Genomic DNA, 18,118 nt, shown 5'->3' with positions numbered 1-18,118 from the left:
AGTCTGGTGACCTTTAATGCAAATAAACCTGGTGTTGACATATTACTAAAGAACTAGTTAGTCATTCCATTCATGGCATTTCATTAATAAGTAAAACTTTTAAGAACAGAAGTGAATCGAGTATATAAAAAAATCATTTTCTTCATGATCTTCAAGTATTTAGCAGTTCATACTGTGAATTTTTTTTTCTTGTGGATAGCTGTGTGCAATACACATCTTTGCATAGTAAATAAAAATTTAATTTTCGTTCTTTGATTTGTTCCCCATGCACCTATTAGCATATTCCTGCTGAATTTAATCTTTAATTTCTCAATGAATGATCCAAGCCCCGTTACGTTGCTACATGCAGCATCCCAGCTATAGCCAAGGTTTTGTGTTCTCTAGAATGGCTGATGATATATACAGTACTGAAGCAGCAGCTATAGAGCGGGTGTACTGGGCAAGACAGGTGTCTATTCAGGCGCTGTGGTCCAGATACCATCCCCATTAACCTCGGTGGAAGTCGCAGGCTGGGGGAACCCATCTCCTTGAGGTCACCAATCCATAGGTAGGGTTACCAATCTTCCAGAATTGCCCTGGAGCCTCCAGGAATTGGAGATTAATCTCCAAGATGGGCACTGGGCATTAAAAGAAATAACACTTTTGTCGGCCATAAAAATGTAGGTGGTGGCAAAGAATGAGCTGTCAGTTTTGAATGCTTCTTCACTGCCAATAAGGTATTCAAGAGTCCGCTCTCATTCCAACTGGTGCAGGAAGTAGGGATGCCACATCAGGCAACCAATGGGGGTGAAGGTTGGGCAGTTGGAGGGACGTGGTCATATGAGAAGATCTCCCAGAGCATCAGTTAGAGCTGGTAACCTCCCAGGAATCTCATTGTTCTGCTGGGTGGAACCGGACTGGAATATTAAGGTGGGAGTGCTTTACATCGCAGGGGGTGGTGGGGCTGTGGAGGCAGAAATTGCATGACATCGCCAGTAAGGACTGTCTGGGGATACACACTATCCTGGGATGGAGACTATCTGGGTATCGGGACTGTCTGGGTTGCAGGAACTGAGCTATTTCTCCTGCGATATGTTTACGAATGACTGAGGTGGGACACACCGTCAGTAAGGAGAGTTCACTGCGTCTGGACAATGATATGGACAAAGCATGTCCCACTGGGAATGGATGATAGATACTGTTATTGCCTCCAGCAGGTCCTCATGGATGGAATCCTTTGCTTATCATATTCGCCAATCCCCTGATTCTCCAACAAGTAATTTTTTTAAAGCTATTTTAATTCAGTGAGTTGTGTCATCATTACTCCCTCCACCACTGGCACAGTGGCTGCAGTCTGTCTTATCAAAAGGACATACACTGCACCAACTCGCCAAGGGCCATTCGACAGCACCTCCCAAACCTGCGACCACTACCATCTAGAAGGACAAGAGCAGTAGATGCATGGGAACATCACCACCTACAATTCCGCACCCCCCCCCCCCCCCCAACAAGTCACTCACCATCCTGACTTGGAAATATATCGCTGTTCCTTCACTGTCGCTGGGTCAAAATCCTGGAACTCCCTCCCTAACAGCACTGTGGGTGTACCCACACCACATGGACTGCAGCGGTTCAAGAAGGCAGCTCACCACCACCTTCCCAAGAACAACTAGGGATGGGCAATAAATGTTAGCCTTCCCAGTGATGCCCACATCCCAAGAATGATTTTTTTTTAAATAAATTTTGTTACAGTTTTAAACCACAACTTACATTTGAAATATAAATTGTTTTAATATCTGTAAAGCCCCTGAATTGTCTCGGGTGACTGTTCCCTTCAAAAAGAAAATTGGTTGATTATAGTGGTTGAGAAGATAAGGGACATCAGTGCTGGGAAACTGAATATTTTCCTAGCCCACATTTGTTGCAGAGTGAAGTTCCCTCTGTACTGCTCATGCAGGCACTCCTATCGGGGTGGCAGATGCAGGATGAGGCTCCTTGTATTTTGCTCCATCAGACATTTCCATGGCCCATCAGACAGGCCACAATTGCTCTGGTTGTTGTGGGCACTGACCCTGGGCGCGTGTTCCGAAGGATCTTCTCTGCTCGTGTTGGTGTTTTCAACAGGGGCGCATTGACAGCACGGACAGCGACCTGAGTGAGTACTCCAGTGGAACTTAACCTGATCAGTGAAAGGACATCCTCACTGTAAAAGCCCACATTCCCAGTTTCCAGCACCTTATTCGAGTTGGGTAATCTAGTGCTAAATGATGGACATCTTGGTCTTTTGAACATTCAGCACACTGGGTTGAAGCTGTGAAGTACTTAATAAACCCACTTAGAGAGGACAACATTGTTCAGACCCAGGCCGTAGGTATGAAAAGGACATTGTCCAAACTCACAGGTATACATTCCAGCAATGAGTGCTGATTGAATGGAGTGCTATCCTGAAGGTGCAGTCCAATATAAATGAGACAGTCATTAACCAGACTACAATCACAGTTCATATCTCTTTAGGGTGGTTGGGGGGTTGGGGGGCGTGTAGAGAGGGAAATGTTGATATTTTTTCTTCAACTCTCCCTGTACAGATCTGGAGAACACATCCCCAAGATTGCACAAGCCATGAGCTTCTAATCTTTCTACCCATTAAAAGAAGATTTTGTTTCCCGGGTTTTTTGTTTGAAGAAGCGCGAGAGTAAAGCTGAGGTGAGTTAACATGGGGGTCGCAAGCTGGCTTGGTGGGCATTCATCAGCGAGCACCAATACATAATTCTCTCGGTCTCATGATGGTAACGGGCTCTCTCTTCCAACTATGCCAATCAGATTATTTTTATGGTGCACTGTCATAGGGTGGAGGGAGGCATTCCAGTCTTCAATGGAGCCCATATAGTCATTGGGCAATAAATGGGCCATTGAACAAAGCGCTGAGGACTTGGCCATGGGATAAGGGAGTTAAAATCAGGGAGGAGCTGAGGAGAATTATTTTCACCCAGAGGGTTTTGGGGTCTGGGACTCACTGCTTGAAAGGACGGTAAAGGCAGAAATCCATATCACATTTAAAAAATACTTATACACTTGAAGTGTTGTGAACTACAGGGCTATGGGCCAAGAGCAGGAAAGTGAATTGGCACAATGGCTCTTTCTCGACCCACACAGACACAATGGGCCAAATGGCCTCCTTTTATGCCTTAAGTATTCTACGTTTCTAATATTCACCTAGAATGTTCACCTGATTGCCTGAAAACACCCACTATATATTAACACGGATGATTAGGTGGTGGTGGAAGGAAAAATAAAAGTTTTCAATTTGCAGTTTTCCTTTTACAGTCCCCATTATTTTTTTACATCCATATATACTATATTTTATACATGTTCTGTCGCTGCCTTGGTTACAAACTGGAAAAAAAATCTCCGGCAGTTCAAAGCAGATAAAGAAAAAAATAAATGCTGAGTAGATGGACCTGAGATTGGATGAAAGTATTGACCATTTAAACTCCCGAGGAAATAGAAATAGTCCTGTTAAGACATTTGCTGATCGATGCTATCTCCTTCACTTGGGTTTTTGTGGGTTTTGTTTTTGTTTGTTTAATTTCCATGCAGGTACCTTTGGAAAGAGAATGTCATGCCATGGGAGAGCAATGCCTGCTTCAGGAACAAAAAAATGAAAACAAAGAAAGACACGTGTGCAGCTATGTCTTCAATCTCAGTCGCTTGCCTCCTCTGTCACAGCGGACTGTCTGTGTAGTGAGAATCAAATCCTCTTTTTCTCTACTTTGATGTTGTCAAAGGTATACTTGGAGGCCCCCCCACCACCACCCCCACCTCCCCCCCTCCTCCCCCAATAAGTCTCGGTATCATCCTTGGGAGGAGGTGTGAGATTGGGACTTGAGCAATGGGGACAGAGAGTAGAGGGGAGAAGGTCTGTAAAATGCTCCAGCTCCCCCTCACTGCAGAAGTGGAGCGTAGATCTTGAGTCAACGTGGTGTCGGGAGTTTTAGTTCTGCTCTCTGTGTTTCTTCCGCGAGAGTTTATGCTAAGCAATTGTACCCAGAATCCACAGATGCAGAGCTGGTGAGGTGGCCCCGGGCCTCTCTTCAAATAGCACCAGCCTGACTGGGATCATATCTTCTCTTCTTGACATTTCTTGTAACATGCAGTACAAAGGAGGGGGCAGGGAAAATACAATTGGGTGGGGGAGGGGGAAGGAGGAGGGAAAAAAAAGAACATTAGTAATGGCACAGAGGAGCTTGCATTCTGATGTGCTGCCTTCATGGTACAGGCATGCCCTCGCTCTAAAGCTCCTTACGATGTACTGATCATTCTTTTAGAGGATGCAGAAAACAGAGGGAGGGAAAGGAATGGCACTGGGCAGCAACTTGAGGCACAATAGACCTCCAATCCAATTAAAACAATATTAATAACCTATTTCTGGCCCATAGTGCAGCTCACTGTGGATGGCGAGCAAACCCATTTGTTCCCCCAGCCCCCAGCAAATGTGCTGGAAGGAGGGTGGGGGAGGGCGTGGGGTGAGGGAAGGAACTGCCCTCTGTATCACCTACAATGCCATGGACAAGCTGGGCAGCCCAGCAGGCGATGTCACCCCAGACATTCCGTGGCACTGAACGCTAACAAGTCAATTTTTGCTCGTGCCAGTGACATTCAGTTTCCCCTCTTTCCCCTCTCCCAGTCTAAATCGTCACATGAAACCACTTTAGATTTGACAAATGGCACCTCCATCACTGGCTGTCGACGTGCTGCTGCCTCGCAACACTCAACCTTCAGCCTTTAATTCTAATTTGAATTAAGCTTTAGACTGAGGGATTCCTGTATAACTGAAGCACAGCCGAGCAGCATAACGGGCTAGTGGTTACACTTACACATCACACCTACTGTTACACCCCCGGAAAATGGACAGAGCCGTGACCTTTGCACTTTTAAAGGGTTTTTCTGGGGTTGATGAGCGAGAGCTTCCCGCTTTTTCGCCTCGGTATGTAAAATCAGGTCTGCTGCCACTGGCTGTCCATTCTCCCAGGAAGGAGGAGGAGGTAGAGGAGGAGGAGGAGAGGGAGGAGCAGGAGGAAATAAAGCTAGTTCTTTTGTGGGGAGAAAAAACAGCAAGACATCACAAAGCAATGGATATAGGGATGTGCTCCAACCTCCCCAAAGTCTGGCTTTATGTGGGGCATATATGCAAGGCCTCATGCTAAGGCATCTCAACCTACTGTTGTGTTTTTGTTTTCTTCCAAAACATGCCCAGTACCGTTAGAAATGACATGCAAAGAAAATCTAGGAGAAACCAGTGTCTTAAAGAGTGCGCACTGACACAAAGAATATACCAGAGGTCACGAACTATGCAGACAACTGGGAGTTAGCATACAATTCCTCCAGCTTAACTACTAAGGCTGCTTCTTGCAGTGATTAAAGCTCACCACTAAAAAAGGCAAGATGTGAGGTAAAACTAGGGTTGCCAACTCTCCAGGATTGTCCTGGCCACTCTGGAATTGAAGGGCACTACTGCAAGCGACCCTGCCAACTGTGATTAAATGTATTCCTGGAGGTTTCATCACTTGACTTAGCCCCCACGCTCCAGCCATTAGTTGGTCAACACATCTACCTTTGTGACACACGGCCTTCCTACACCAATTGGAAAGCAAAAAGACTCAATACCCAATTGGATGATGCTTGGCTATCAGCCAAACAGCCTTTTTTCCCCCATTTTCAATATTTTTACATCTGGTTAAAAAGAAACGTTTAAAGTAAATGACAAAACAAAAACAATCTTTTTTTGATGTCTCGATGATATTTCTCCAGGGTTGCACACAGCAGTGTCCAGGAGATTGACTTGCAATTCCTGGAGACTCCAGGCCAATCCTGGAGGGTTGGCAATGCTACTGGGAGATAAGTGCGTCTTCCTTTCATTTTCTTCGAACGCTTTTATCACAAATTTTAAAAAATGAGTTGGGGGCGGGAGGAGGATGGCTGTTTGACAGTCAATAATTATCCAATTGAGTCAGCAGTCTGCTTCCTTTCCAATTGTCACTGGGTAAATGGTGGCCATGAGGATGGACATGTTGGAAGATCAATGGTGGAAGCTTGGGGGCGGGATACCATGTGATGAAACCTCCAGGAATACATTCAAAGAGAGTTGGCCACTCTAGGTACAGTAATATTTACAGCAGGGTGACATTAGAGGCCTGGTTAGCTACTCTTCTTCACATCATGAGGTACCCCCCCACCGTACACATTTGTGCTTGTGAACGGCGATTTAAATGACTTCATGTGGAGGCCCATGATCTGCTGCTACTAGAAAGAGCAACAAGAATGGCAAGTGTGCTCCATATCGGAAACATACAATTGCAATTCCAACTCTCACTGCATGCTCGGCGCAACATACGAAGCCAATTTTACAGGGCGAACTCAGCTCACGGAGGGGCCTCAAACAGCAATGCCAGCTCCTGATTACCATTACCAAACTACGCATCAGGCTAATCCTGTTCCACGAGACTTCCAGGCTGACGCTTGTTAATTGTTCTGCACTCTGCACGATGATAGTGAACATTCATTTAGACAATGAGGACCAAAATGGAGAAGGCTCATTCGGGAAGGCACCGAACACGTTGTGAGGCTTCGTCGGGAACGTTCAGAGGCGTGGTTGAGGCTTCGGAGGGAGTGCCCAAACACCCAAACAACCCACCTACCCAACTCTGCCCCTATGGCAGGGTTTGCAGATCAGACTCATCGACTCGAGGCGGAAGCTAGACACGCTTGATCCCAAGGGACTGCCCCAGGAGGAGACAGCGAGGTTAATTCTCCTGACCTTTGCCTCCAGGGAACATTCATTTCCTAGGCACAAAGGTCAGGAAAAGATGAGAAGTGGGATGGTGAGAAGACCAATTTCCCTAGACCCTCCATTTCCTGGACATCGTTCCAGGCACTAGGTGCCAGGTACATTGCCGTCATGTTGAAGAATGAAAGAAAAAAGATTATTCAGCACCTTTCACAGCCTCAAGAATTCCCAAAGTGCTCTGAATTACTTTTGAAGTGTTATCACTCTTCCAATGTAAGAAATGTAGCAACCAATTTGTGCACAGCAAGGTTCAAACAGCAATAAGATAATGACCAGGTTATCTGTTTTTTTTTCCCAGTGATGTTGGTTGAGGGGTAAATGTTAGCTGGGGACACCCCCCCAACCCTGGGGGAACTCACCTGTCCATCTTTGAAATACTGCCATGAAATCTTTTAAAACCGCCTAAGAAAGTGGACAGGGCTTCAGTTTAACAGCTCCTCTGACAGACAATGCCTTCGACAGTGCAGCACTCCTTCAGTACTGCACTGGAAATATCAACCAAGATTTTGTGCTGAAGTCACTGAAGTGGGGTTTGAACCCACGATCTTCAGACTCAGGGCTGAGAGTGTTGCCCACTGAGACACATAGTTTCGGAGGCAGGAATATGTATCCCTGATGCTGTGAGCCACGTAGCACCCAGACATAGGGACACCCCATGAAGCCACAACTGGAAGGCCCGAGGCCTTGCATTCAGGCTTACAGTTGCTCTCCAAATGTTCTACCTGCTGGGGTCAGACTTGCAACAAAGCTCAGGGCAACAAAGCATGGAACAAGGAATCTCAGCAGGTTTAAAGCAGGAACCATTCAGATCCTTGTCTGGGAATCAGGGTTAACAGCAATGCACCAATGGAATGATGTGGACAGATAGACCAAATATCTCCCGCCTGAAATTCTTACTTTGTTACTTGCACATTCAAATGAAATGCTACTGACTGACACAGGCTGACACTGTGCAGGGATCATGGGGTGAAGAAACATGGATACTTTCTGGATAATGGACACTCCTCTGGGACAGTGACTGGGTGCCAACCTCATTTGCTTCATGAATACCTTGCATAGCACTTGTCATGTCAACAATAGCTTCCATTTGAACAGTGCCCTTACCATAGGCAATTCACAGGGGCATTGACCAATCTAAAAAGCTGACACTGAGCCTAAGCAGAGATAAGGACCAAAAGCTTTGTCAAGGAGCGTCTTATAAGGAGGAAAGGGAGAGAGGCGAAAAGGTTGAGGGAGAGAATTGAAGAGTTTAGGACCTTAGACAGCTGAAGGCTTGGCTGCCCACAGTGAGTCAATGAAAATCAGGATGTGCAAGAAGCCAGAACTGTAGGAGTGCAGAAACCTCATAGGTTGGAAGAGATTACAAAGATCTGGAAGGTCGAAGCCTTGGAGAGATTTGAAATCAAGAATGAGAATTTTAAAATTGAGGCCTTGCCTGACTAGGGGCTAATGTAGATCAGTGAGGACAGGGGTGATGGGTGAACGGGACTTGGTGTGAGTTCCGGGCACTAAAGTTTTAGATGAGTTCATGTTTATTGATTGTGGAAGGTTGGAGGCCGGCCACTTCCTTGACATAGCCTATGTCTCCCAGGATGCTTCACAATGTGGGAAACATTTCCTTCTACAGGAAAAGGATTCCCGAATCCATATGTTTCATTAAGGTAATTATGCAACTAGTGACACAACTCTTTCAGCCTATCAGGGGTGCGGAATACACGAATTCCCTACTGCGTGCAAGTACAGTGCCTGAGGCAGTAGTGGCTCTGGCCAGAATTGCTCAAGAGTCACTGAGGCATCATCTGTTAGGCTTCTCTTCTTCACGTCAAGGACATACTGTGCCTTGGAACTTTCTTTTATGGTGCAAATTTAGTAGCAACTAAGAATAAGGAGGATAATTCCTGGTGATTCAGGTCATTTGTCCAATAAAGCAAAAGTGGAGGCCCAATCAGCAAAATGCCAGCCAAAACCAATCCAGCCAATTACCATCCCATCAGCTTACCCTCAAACATCAGCTGAGTGATGGCAGGTATTATCGACAGTACTGTCAAATGATGCTCAGTCTGGGTTCTTTCCGGGCCACTCAGCTCTAAAAATCATTGCATCCTTGGTCCAAATGTGGATAAAAGAGCTGAATTCCAGAGGTCAGATGAGAGTGACTGCCCTGGACATCAAGGCAGCATTTAAACGAGTGTGACATCAAGGAGCTTTCGTAAAATTGACGTCAATGGGAATCATGGGGAAAACTCTCCATTGGTTGGAGTCAAACAAAGCACAAAAGCACAAAGGAAGATGGTTGTGGTTGTTGGAGGTCAATCATCTCAACTCCAGGACATCACAGCATGAGTTCCTCAGGGTGGTGTTCTCGGCCCAACCATCTTCAGCTGCTTCATCAATGAAATTCCCTCCATTAGAAGGTCAGGAGTGGGGACGTTAATTGATAATTGCACAGTGTTCAGTTCCATTTGCAACTCCTCAAATACTGACACAGTCTGTGACTGCATGGACCAAGACCTGGACAAGAGACAAGTAACATTCAAGCCACGCAAGTGCCAGGCAATAATCATCTCTAATAAGAGAAAATCTAATCATCTCCTATTGATATTCAACAGCATTACCAATGCTGAATGCCCCACTATCAACATTCTGGGGGTACCATTGACCAGAAACTGAACGGAATCAGCCATATAAATACTGTAGTTGCAAGAATAGGTCAAGACCTCTGTGGCGAGTGTACCATCTACAGAATGCACTGCAGCAACTCACCAAGGCTTCTTCAGTAGCACCTTCCAAATCCATAAACTCTACCACCTAGAAGGACAAGGGCAGCAGATGCATGGGAAAGTCACCATCAGCTTGCTCCTTACCAAATCACTCACCATCCTGACTTGGAAGCCAATATCGGCCATTCCTTCATTGTCGCTGGGTCAAAATCCTGGAACACCTTTCCCAATAGCACCGTGCGTGTACCTACACCACATGGGCTGCAGCGGGTGATGAAGGCGGTTCACCACCATCTTCTCAAGGGCAACTAGGGGTGGGCAACAAATGCTGGCCTTGCCACATTCCATGAAAGAATGAAAAAAATGACTTCTAAAAGACAGATATTGGCGCCCTTTTTAGATCAGATATTAGGCATGTTGTAATAAAATTGAAAATACTGGAGTACCCAACAAGTTATGGCAGGGTCTGTGAAGAGAAGCAAAGTTAACTTTTCAAGTCGGTAACCTTCCAGCAGAACTGGGAAAAGTTGGAGATGAAATAAGCTTTGAGCGAGTGGTGGGTGGGACAGGACAAAAGGGAGGACTGTGATAGGGTGTATGTCAGGAGACACTGAATGACAGGTTAGTTGTTCTTCCAGGGCCCACAGGTGTTGTCATAACCTGCTGAGTATTTCCAGCATTTTCTGCTGTTTTTTTTTCCAGATTTCCAGCATCTGCAGTATCCTGCTTTTTGATTAGACATGTTGAATTCCAGATAATCTTGAGAACACTTGCTTGGCTCTGCATTTCAACAAGGGGTCATGGTAGAAAGGAAAATACCCGATATCACCAGCGCAGAGTGAGAAGGCATTGAGAAAGATTTATATCAAGACTTTCACACTCTCAAAATGCCCCAAAGTATTTTATTGCCACTGGATTGGCTTTGGAAGTGTTGTTAAATAGGCCCACACAGCAGTCAGTTTACATGCAGTAAATGAATTGAGGAACCAAATTGGTCAAAGGAACAATATTGGTCAGGACAACACCCTACACTGGCAGACAGGGCCTCAGTTGAATACTATGGCCAAAAGATAATGGCGGTAAGAATGCAACACTCTTCCAGTGCAGGAATGAAGTATCAGGCTAAAACACACACTCCATTCCATGGTGGGATGTCAAATCCAGAGGTGAGAGTGCAGCCAAATAAACCACACTGCCCCTATACACTGGCACAGACTGACAGCCTATTATCCCAGTCCAGAGCTGAATAGTAACTTTAGAGATGAAAAGTGTGTACCATCTACAAGATACACTTTGGCAACTCACCTAGACTCTTTCACCAGCACCTTCCAAACCCACAACCTCTACCACCTAGAAGAACAAGGGCAGCGAGCACATGGGGAATACCACCACCTGCAATTTTCCCTCCAAGCCACACAACATCCTTGCTTGGAACTATATCACCATTCCTTCATTGTACCTGGATCAAAATCCTGGAACTCCCTCCCTAACAGCACTGTGGGTGTACCTACACCACATGACCTGCAGTGGTTCAAGAAAACAGCTCAACATCACCTTCTCAAGGGCACCTCTGGATGGGATATAAATGCTGGCCTAGCCAGCGACTCCCACATCCTATAAATGAATGAGGAAAAAAGACTTCTAGTTGAATTCTCACGACCACTAGTTGTGGGCGAAAGGGGGCAGGAAGGGAGGATAAAAGCTCGAATGAACAGTTTGGAAGGTAGAGATTGTGCTTCTGGAGAAGGTTAGGGAGATAGGGAGGATTGAGTCCATGGAAGGAAATTCTAAATTTGGGGAGTTGGATAATCAACATAGGTGTCTGAGGACAAATGTAATGAGCAAGTGGAGCTTGGTGTAGGAATAGGTCCAAGCAGAAGAGCTGGTCTGCCTTACTCTCTGACACTGACCACTGCTGTCCTAATACACTCGTAGGGAGTAGGTGTAGCTTTCTATTTCTCTTAGTAGTGTTGCCACCATCCAGAACATTAGGGTATAAATCCTGTTCCACACCAAGTCCAGTTCAACAAACAGTCTAGTAATTCTCAATTTTCATTCCCGCCTTCCTAAGTCCTCTCAAACCTACATGTTCATCATGCCTTAGTCACTTCCACTAAACTCCTTTTCCCAATTCTTGCTTAGTATCTATCACTTCCTCTCACAACCCCACCTCGCTCCTGTGTGAAGCGGCTGGGAGCTATAAATTTGAAGTTAATGACTTGCATGTCTTAATTGGATCTCCCTGTTCTAATAGGAAGGATTTTGATAGAGTAGATAGGGAGAAGCTGTTCCCACTGCTGTTAGGAAGGGAGCTCCAGGATTTTGATCCAGGTACAATGAAGTAGTGGCGATAAAGTTCCAAGTCAGGATGGTGTGTGGTTTGGAGGGGAAATTGCCAGAGGGCCAGTAACTAGAATGCACAGACTTAAGCTAATTGGCAAAAACTGGGGAGATACGGAGAATGCTTTTTGATGCTGTGAGTTATGGTGATCTAGAAAGCACTGCTTGAAAGGGTGGCAGAAGCGGATCAATTGAAAAGGAAACACTTAGAGGCAGAGGTTGAGAATAGTTGGATAATTCTTTCAAAGAGGCGGCACAGGCATGATGGGTTGAGTGGCCTAATGTTACCCATTATCAGTCAGTATCCACCCTAATCGACAGAGTGCACTCTGCAAAAAAACTAGCACAGATCCTGGAGAACAGGAAGATACAAAGATCAACAAAGGGTGACAAAGCCAGAGCTTCTAAAAGGCAGTATGAAAACTATGCATGGAATATCAAAATCAACAAAAAGATGTACAGTTATAACAGGAAAAAGAGGGTCGTCAGGAGCACTGTGGGCCCCTGAACAACTGATAACAGTGATGTTGTCAATGAAAGTAAGAAAATGCTGAACATGTTGAATAATTTATTTTGCATAATTATTTACATCAGAGGAAGAGGTCAGCATGCTGGACAGCCCAAGAAAACTAATATTGAATCAGGGATAGGGACTCACTAAAATTAGCATAATAAGCAAGGAACAGTAGTGAAGAAAATAGCACTCGAGAGAGTGACAAATCCCCAGGACCAGATGGCTTCCATCCCAAGGTTTTAAAGGAAGCAGATGAGAATACTGCAAATGCTCTAACTATAATCATCCAAAATTCTCTCAATTCGGGAACCGCTCATTTAGAATAGAAAATTGCGCATGCCACTTTATTATTTAAGAAACGTTGGAGAGGGAAAACGGAATTATAGACTAGTTAGCCTTGACATCTGTTAATGAGAAATTACCAGAGTTTATAATTAAGGACAGAGTGATGGAACATTCAGTTGATCAAAGGCAGCCGGCATGGGTTTGTAAAGCCTGACAAAGTTTGTATGCCTGACAAAGCTGACTGAATTTCTTGAAGAGGTGACCAAAACAACGAATAAGGAAATGGCTGTTATTTATATAGACTTCCAGAAGGCATTTGATAAAGTTCCTCATAAGAAACTGCTGGCTCAAATTGAAGCCCATGGAACTGAAGATAAATTATTGACCTGGTTAGGAAATTGATCGAGTGGCATGAGATAAAGAGTAAGGATAATGGGAAGGTACTCTAATTGGCAGGATGTGTCAAGTGGTGTCCTGCAAGGATCTGTTCACCCTATTTGTTAAAAACATAGATGGGATAGAAAGCCACATATCCAAGTTTGCCAATTACACAAAGATAGCATTGCAAAAAGTGTAGCTGGAAATGTAACATTACAAAGAGATATGATAGATTAAGTGACTGAGAAAAGTTAAGTTAAATGGGTTTCAATCATTCACTTTGCACCCAAAAGGACAGAACAAGGTACTTTCTAAATAATGGTGAACATTTAGAAACAGTAGAAATCCATAGAGAGTTTCAAAGGCAGAATAACAGTAAACTCCAAATAAGAAAGAAATACTTGCATTTATATGATGCCTTTCATGATCCAGGACATCCCAAAGTGCATTATAGCCAATTAAGTACATTTGAAAAGTTACTGCTGTAACGTAGGAAACATGGAAGCCAATTTGCACACAGCAAGCTCCCACAAACAGCAATGTGATAATGAACAGATAATCTGTTCTAATGATATTGGTTGCGGGATAAATATTAGCCAGGGCACCAGGAATAGCTCCCCTGCTTGTCTTCAAAATAGTGCCATGGGATTTATATGTCCACCTGATAGGACCACCTGGTTTAATATCTCATCTGAAAGACAGCACCTCCAACTGTGCAGCACACCGCTGGAACTGCATTGAGTGGATTATCTCCTAATAACTACTTGACTCAGAGGCGAGAGTGCTAACAACTGAGCCCTGGCTGAGCAGTGCTTTAAGAGATCAACAAGCAACAATTTCTGGGATAGAGCAGATCATAAGATCCACCTCCCCCCCACCCCCACCCCCCCCCCCAACTCAGAGTATAAATCTTGTACCATTTACACCCGTGACCCATTCAGACCTATGTGCGTACTTTTGATTTTCTTCCCCTGCACGCCAAGTCATGGGTCAAATGCAGAGAACAGGGCATGGGTTCGTTGGGCCAAATGACCACCTTCTGTGCCATTGTAACTCTATGGGCTGGATTTAATGGGGTGCTTGGAACCACAGACCGCAGTGAAAAAGCTGGGTTTGGAGGTTGGGGCGGGGAGGGGTGTGGTTTGGTGATTCGTCCCGCAAGCGTTTAACACTTGGAGGGGTGTTAACTGGTTTAAGGTGGGGCCTCTGCACCCATTGCCAGGGCCAGAATGGAAGGTGCTAGTGAGGGAGGCAGCAGGGGCGGGCAGGGGTAGAATGGTTGTGGGGAGAGGGGACCAGGTAGGAAGGAAGACTTTGGGGTGGGGGGTCCATACAATGGGCCCAAGGTACCCAATTAAGGAGGCACACCAACCCCCTTGCCCGCCAACAGCCCGCACTGTGATAGCTGCCAGGCTGGACACTTGGCGTGGGCCTCTCTTGTCGCTGGTTAAATCCCAGTGATGGGGATTTGAGGCCTTTCTTGGCAATTCATTGACCACTTATGGGCCTTAAATGGCCCAGAGGCTGGGGGGAGAGGGAGGGGGATCGCAACACCTCCCCCACCACTGGTAGAAATTGGCAGGGCAGGGGCAGGTGGGTAGGCACCGAGAACAGGGCCCATGGCATTTTACAGACACCACCACCTGCAAACTTGTTATGGGGAGGCAAGGAGTGGGGTGTAAAATCCAGCCCTATGACTCCACAAATATGTGACTGTTAACAATTGATTGCAAACCCCTCCTGTCCAGCAAAATTTCACTTTACTGGAAGCATCTGAATTCTCAATAATCCCCCTGCAGGGGTGGGGAGGCTGCACAGCTGGAGATCAAATAGCAACAACTTATACCTGTATAGCGCTTTTAGCAAATTAAGCATCCCACAGTGCTTCGCAGGAGCATCAAAAAACAAAGTAAGGGGATATTGGGTCACATGACCAAACGTTTGGTCAAAGAGGAGCAAAGTGAGGTAGAGAGGTGGAGGGAGTGCACTGGGGCTTAAGCAACTGAAGACACAGCCACCAATGGTGGAACAATTAAAATCAGCATTGCACAAGAGGCCAGAATTAGAGGAGTGCGGATACCTTGGAGAGTTGTGGGGCTGCAGGAGGTTACGGAGTTAGGGAAGGGCGAGACCATGGAGGAGCTTGACAACAAGGATCAGAATTTTAAAATCAAGATGTTGTTTTCCCGGAAGCACAGGGTGTGATAGGGGAATGGGACTTGCAGTGAGTTAAGGCATGGGCAGCAGAGTTATGGATGACCTCAAGCTTACAGAGGGTAGAATGTGAGAGACCAGTCAGAAATACACTGGGATCGTCAAATTTAAACAATTGCCTGTAATAGTGGAGTAGCAGGCAGCAAAGCAAATAAAAACAGCATGGGCAGAGTACAAATTAAGAGAGAGTCTTGGCTGAACTTTACAATGCTTTAGTCGGGTTACACCTTCTGCACTATAATCTGGTTTGGTCAGTGGCAGGAAATGGACATCCAGAGAAGAGGCTCTTGGCAGATCCTATTGAGTCATGAGGAAACTTGCACATGAATGGAGGGAACTGAGAGGTAACGTTACAGGAACCAGAATGGAAAGGACAGATTCGGAAAATCATGTCAAAATGAAACGGTGATGGTGAGTCAAAGATCAAATCAGTGAAAGGCAACCTTGGGACTGGTGTCAGGATGAACTTTCCAAAGTGATCAGAACACAGGCACACCGTGGAAGCATAAATTTTAGTCATTAGAGCATCACTGTACATTGGGGCATATGAAATATGGATTAGTGGGATCATTTTCAGGCTTAATAAAGTATGCCTTTCCTGAAAACTATTGCAAGATTGAATTATATGGAACTCAGAGCACAGAAGCAGGCCATTTAGCCCCGCAGATCTATGCCGGTGTTTATGTTCCTCACAAGCCTCCTCCCATTCTACTTGATCCAACTCTATCCACATATTAGTTGGGGTGGGGGGGGGGAATGGTGGCAGGGTGGTAATGTCACTGGACTAGTAATCCAGAGGCCCAGGCTAGTGCACTGGGGGTACAGGTTCAAATCCCACCCACAACAGCTGGTGGAATTTAAGTTCACTTAATAAAATCTGGAATATAAAGCTAGTTTCAGTAATGGTGACCATGAACCTATCATTATAATAAAAGCAAAAAACTGCAGATGCTGGAAATCCAAAACAAAAACAAAAATACCTGGAAAAACTCAACAGGTCTGGCAGCATCTGCGGAGAGGAACATAGTTAATGTTTCGCGTCCGTATGACTCTTCAACAGAAATAAGTAAAAATAGAAAAGAGGTGAAATATAAGCTGATTTAAGGGGGGCGGACAGGTAGAGCTGGATAGACGGCCAGTAATAGGTGGAGATAGCCAAAAGATGTCACAGACAAAAGGACAAAGAGGTGTTGAAGGTGGTGATATTATCTAAGGAATGTGATAATTAAGGGTAGAAAGCAGGACAAGCAAGGTACAGATTGCCCTAGTGGGGGTGGGGTGAAGGAATCAAAAAAGGCTAAAAGGTAGAGATAAAACAATGGATAGAAATACATTTAAAAATAATGGAAATAGGTGGGAAAAGAAAGATCTATATAAATTATTGGGAAAAAAAGTGGGGGGCAAAATCAGAAAGAAGTTGGGGATGGAGGAGAGAGTTCATGATCTAAAATTGTTGAACTCAATATTCAGTCCGAAAGGCTGTAAAGTGCCTTGTCGGAAGATGAGGTGCTGTTCCTCCAGTTTGCGTTGAGCTTCACTGGAACAATGCAGCAAGACAAGGACAGACATGTGGGCAAGAGAGCAGGGTGGAGTGTTGAAATGGCAAGCGACAGGGAGGTCGGGGTCATGCTTGCAGACAGACCGAAGATGTTCTGCAAAGCGGTCACCCAGTCTGCGTTGGTCTCTCCAATGTAGAGGTAACCGCATTGGGAGCAACGAATGCAGTAGACTAAATTGAGGGAAGTGCAAGTGAAATGCTGCTTCACTTGGGCCCTTGGACGGTGAGGAGAGGAGAAGTAAAGGGGCAGGTGCTGCACCTTCTGCGGTTGCATGGGAAGATGCCGTGGGAGGGGGTTGAGGTGTAGGGGGTGATGGAGGAGTGGACCAGGGTGTCCCGGAGGGAATGATCCCTGTGGAATGCCGCCAGGGGGGTGAAGGGAAGATGTGTTTGGTGGTGGCATCATGCTGGAGTTGGCAGAAATGGCGGAGGATGATCCTTTAAATGCGGAGGTTGGTGGGGTGATAAGTGAGGACAAGGGGGACCCTATCATGTTTCTGGGAAGGAGAAGAAGGTGTGAGGGCAAATGCGCAGGAAATGGGCCGGACACGGTTGAGGGCCCTGTCAACGACCGTGGGTGGAAAACCTCGGTTAAGGAAGAAGGAGGACATGTCAGAGGAACTGTTTTTGAAAGTGGCATCATCAGAACAGATGCGATGGAGGCAAAGGAACTGAGAGAATGGGATGGAGTCCTTACAGGAAGCGGGGTGTGAGGAGCTGTAGCCGAGGTAGCTGTGGGAGTCGGTAGGCTTGTAATAGATATTGGTGGACAGTCTATCACCAGAAATTGGGACAGAGAGGTCAAGGAAGGGAAGGGAAGTGTTAGAAATTGACCATGTGAAAATGATGGAGGGGTGGAAATTGGAAGCAAAATTAATTAATTTTTCCAGGTCCAGGCGAGAGCATGAAGCAGCACCGAAGTAATCATCGATGTACCGGAGAAAGAGTTGTGGGATAGGACTGGAACAAGGAATGTTCCACATATCCCATAAAGAGACAGGCATAGCTGGGGCCCATGCAGGTACCCATAGCTACACCTTTTATTTGGAGGAAGTGAGAAGAGTTTAAGGAGAAATTGTGCAGTGTGAGAACAAGTTCAGCCAGACGGAGGAGAGTAGTGGTGGATGGGGATTGTTCGGGTTGGATTGCTCCCAATCTGGTTTCCTCTACATTGGAGAGCCCAAATGCAGACTGGGTGACCGCTTTGCAGAACACCTTCGGTCTGTCCGCAAGCATTACCCAGACCTCCCTGTCGCTTGCCATTTCAACACTCCACCCTGCTCTCA

General features: G+C 45.7%; 1 protein-coding gene across 4 annotated transcripts in view; it reads right to left on the bottom strand.

Moving 5' to 3' along the window:
* Positions 1-3,805: 3,805 nt before the first annotated feature.
* The window catches only part of LOC121284769 (disintegrin and metalloproteinase domain-containing protein 23-like), a 178,647-nt gene continuing 164,334 nt past the window's right edge, over positions 3,806-18,118 (bottom strand). For 3 of the 4 annotated variants that reach the window (XM_041200356.1, XM_041200355.1, XM_041200357.1), the window contains one exon: positions 3,806-4,119. In XM_041200356.1, coding sequence (XP_041056290.1) covers positions 4,071-4,119 — 49 coding nt within the window. In that variant the 3' untranslated portion in view covers positions 3,806-4,070. The remainder of the gene's footprint in view (positions 4,120-18,118) is intronic. The other variant, XR_005944537.1, reaches the window with a different exon arrangement.

Source organism: Carcharodon carcharias, chromosome 12, assembly GCF_017639515.1.
Source record: "Carcharodon carcharias isolate sCarCar2 chromosome 12, sCarCar2.pri, whole genome shotgun sequence".
Classification (NCBI taxonomy): domain Eukaryota; kingdom Metazoa; phylum Chordata; class Chondrichthyes; order Lamniformes; family Lamnidae; genus Carcharodon; species Carcharodon carcharias.
The sequence above is the reverse complement of the archived record's forward strand: the minus strand, read 5'-3'. Positions and strand labels throughout refer to the sequence as shown.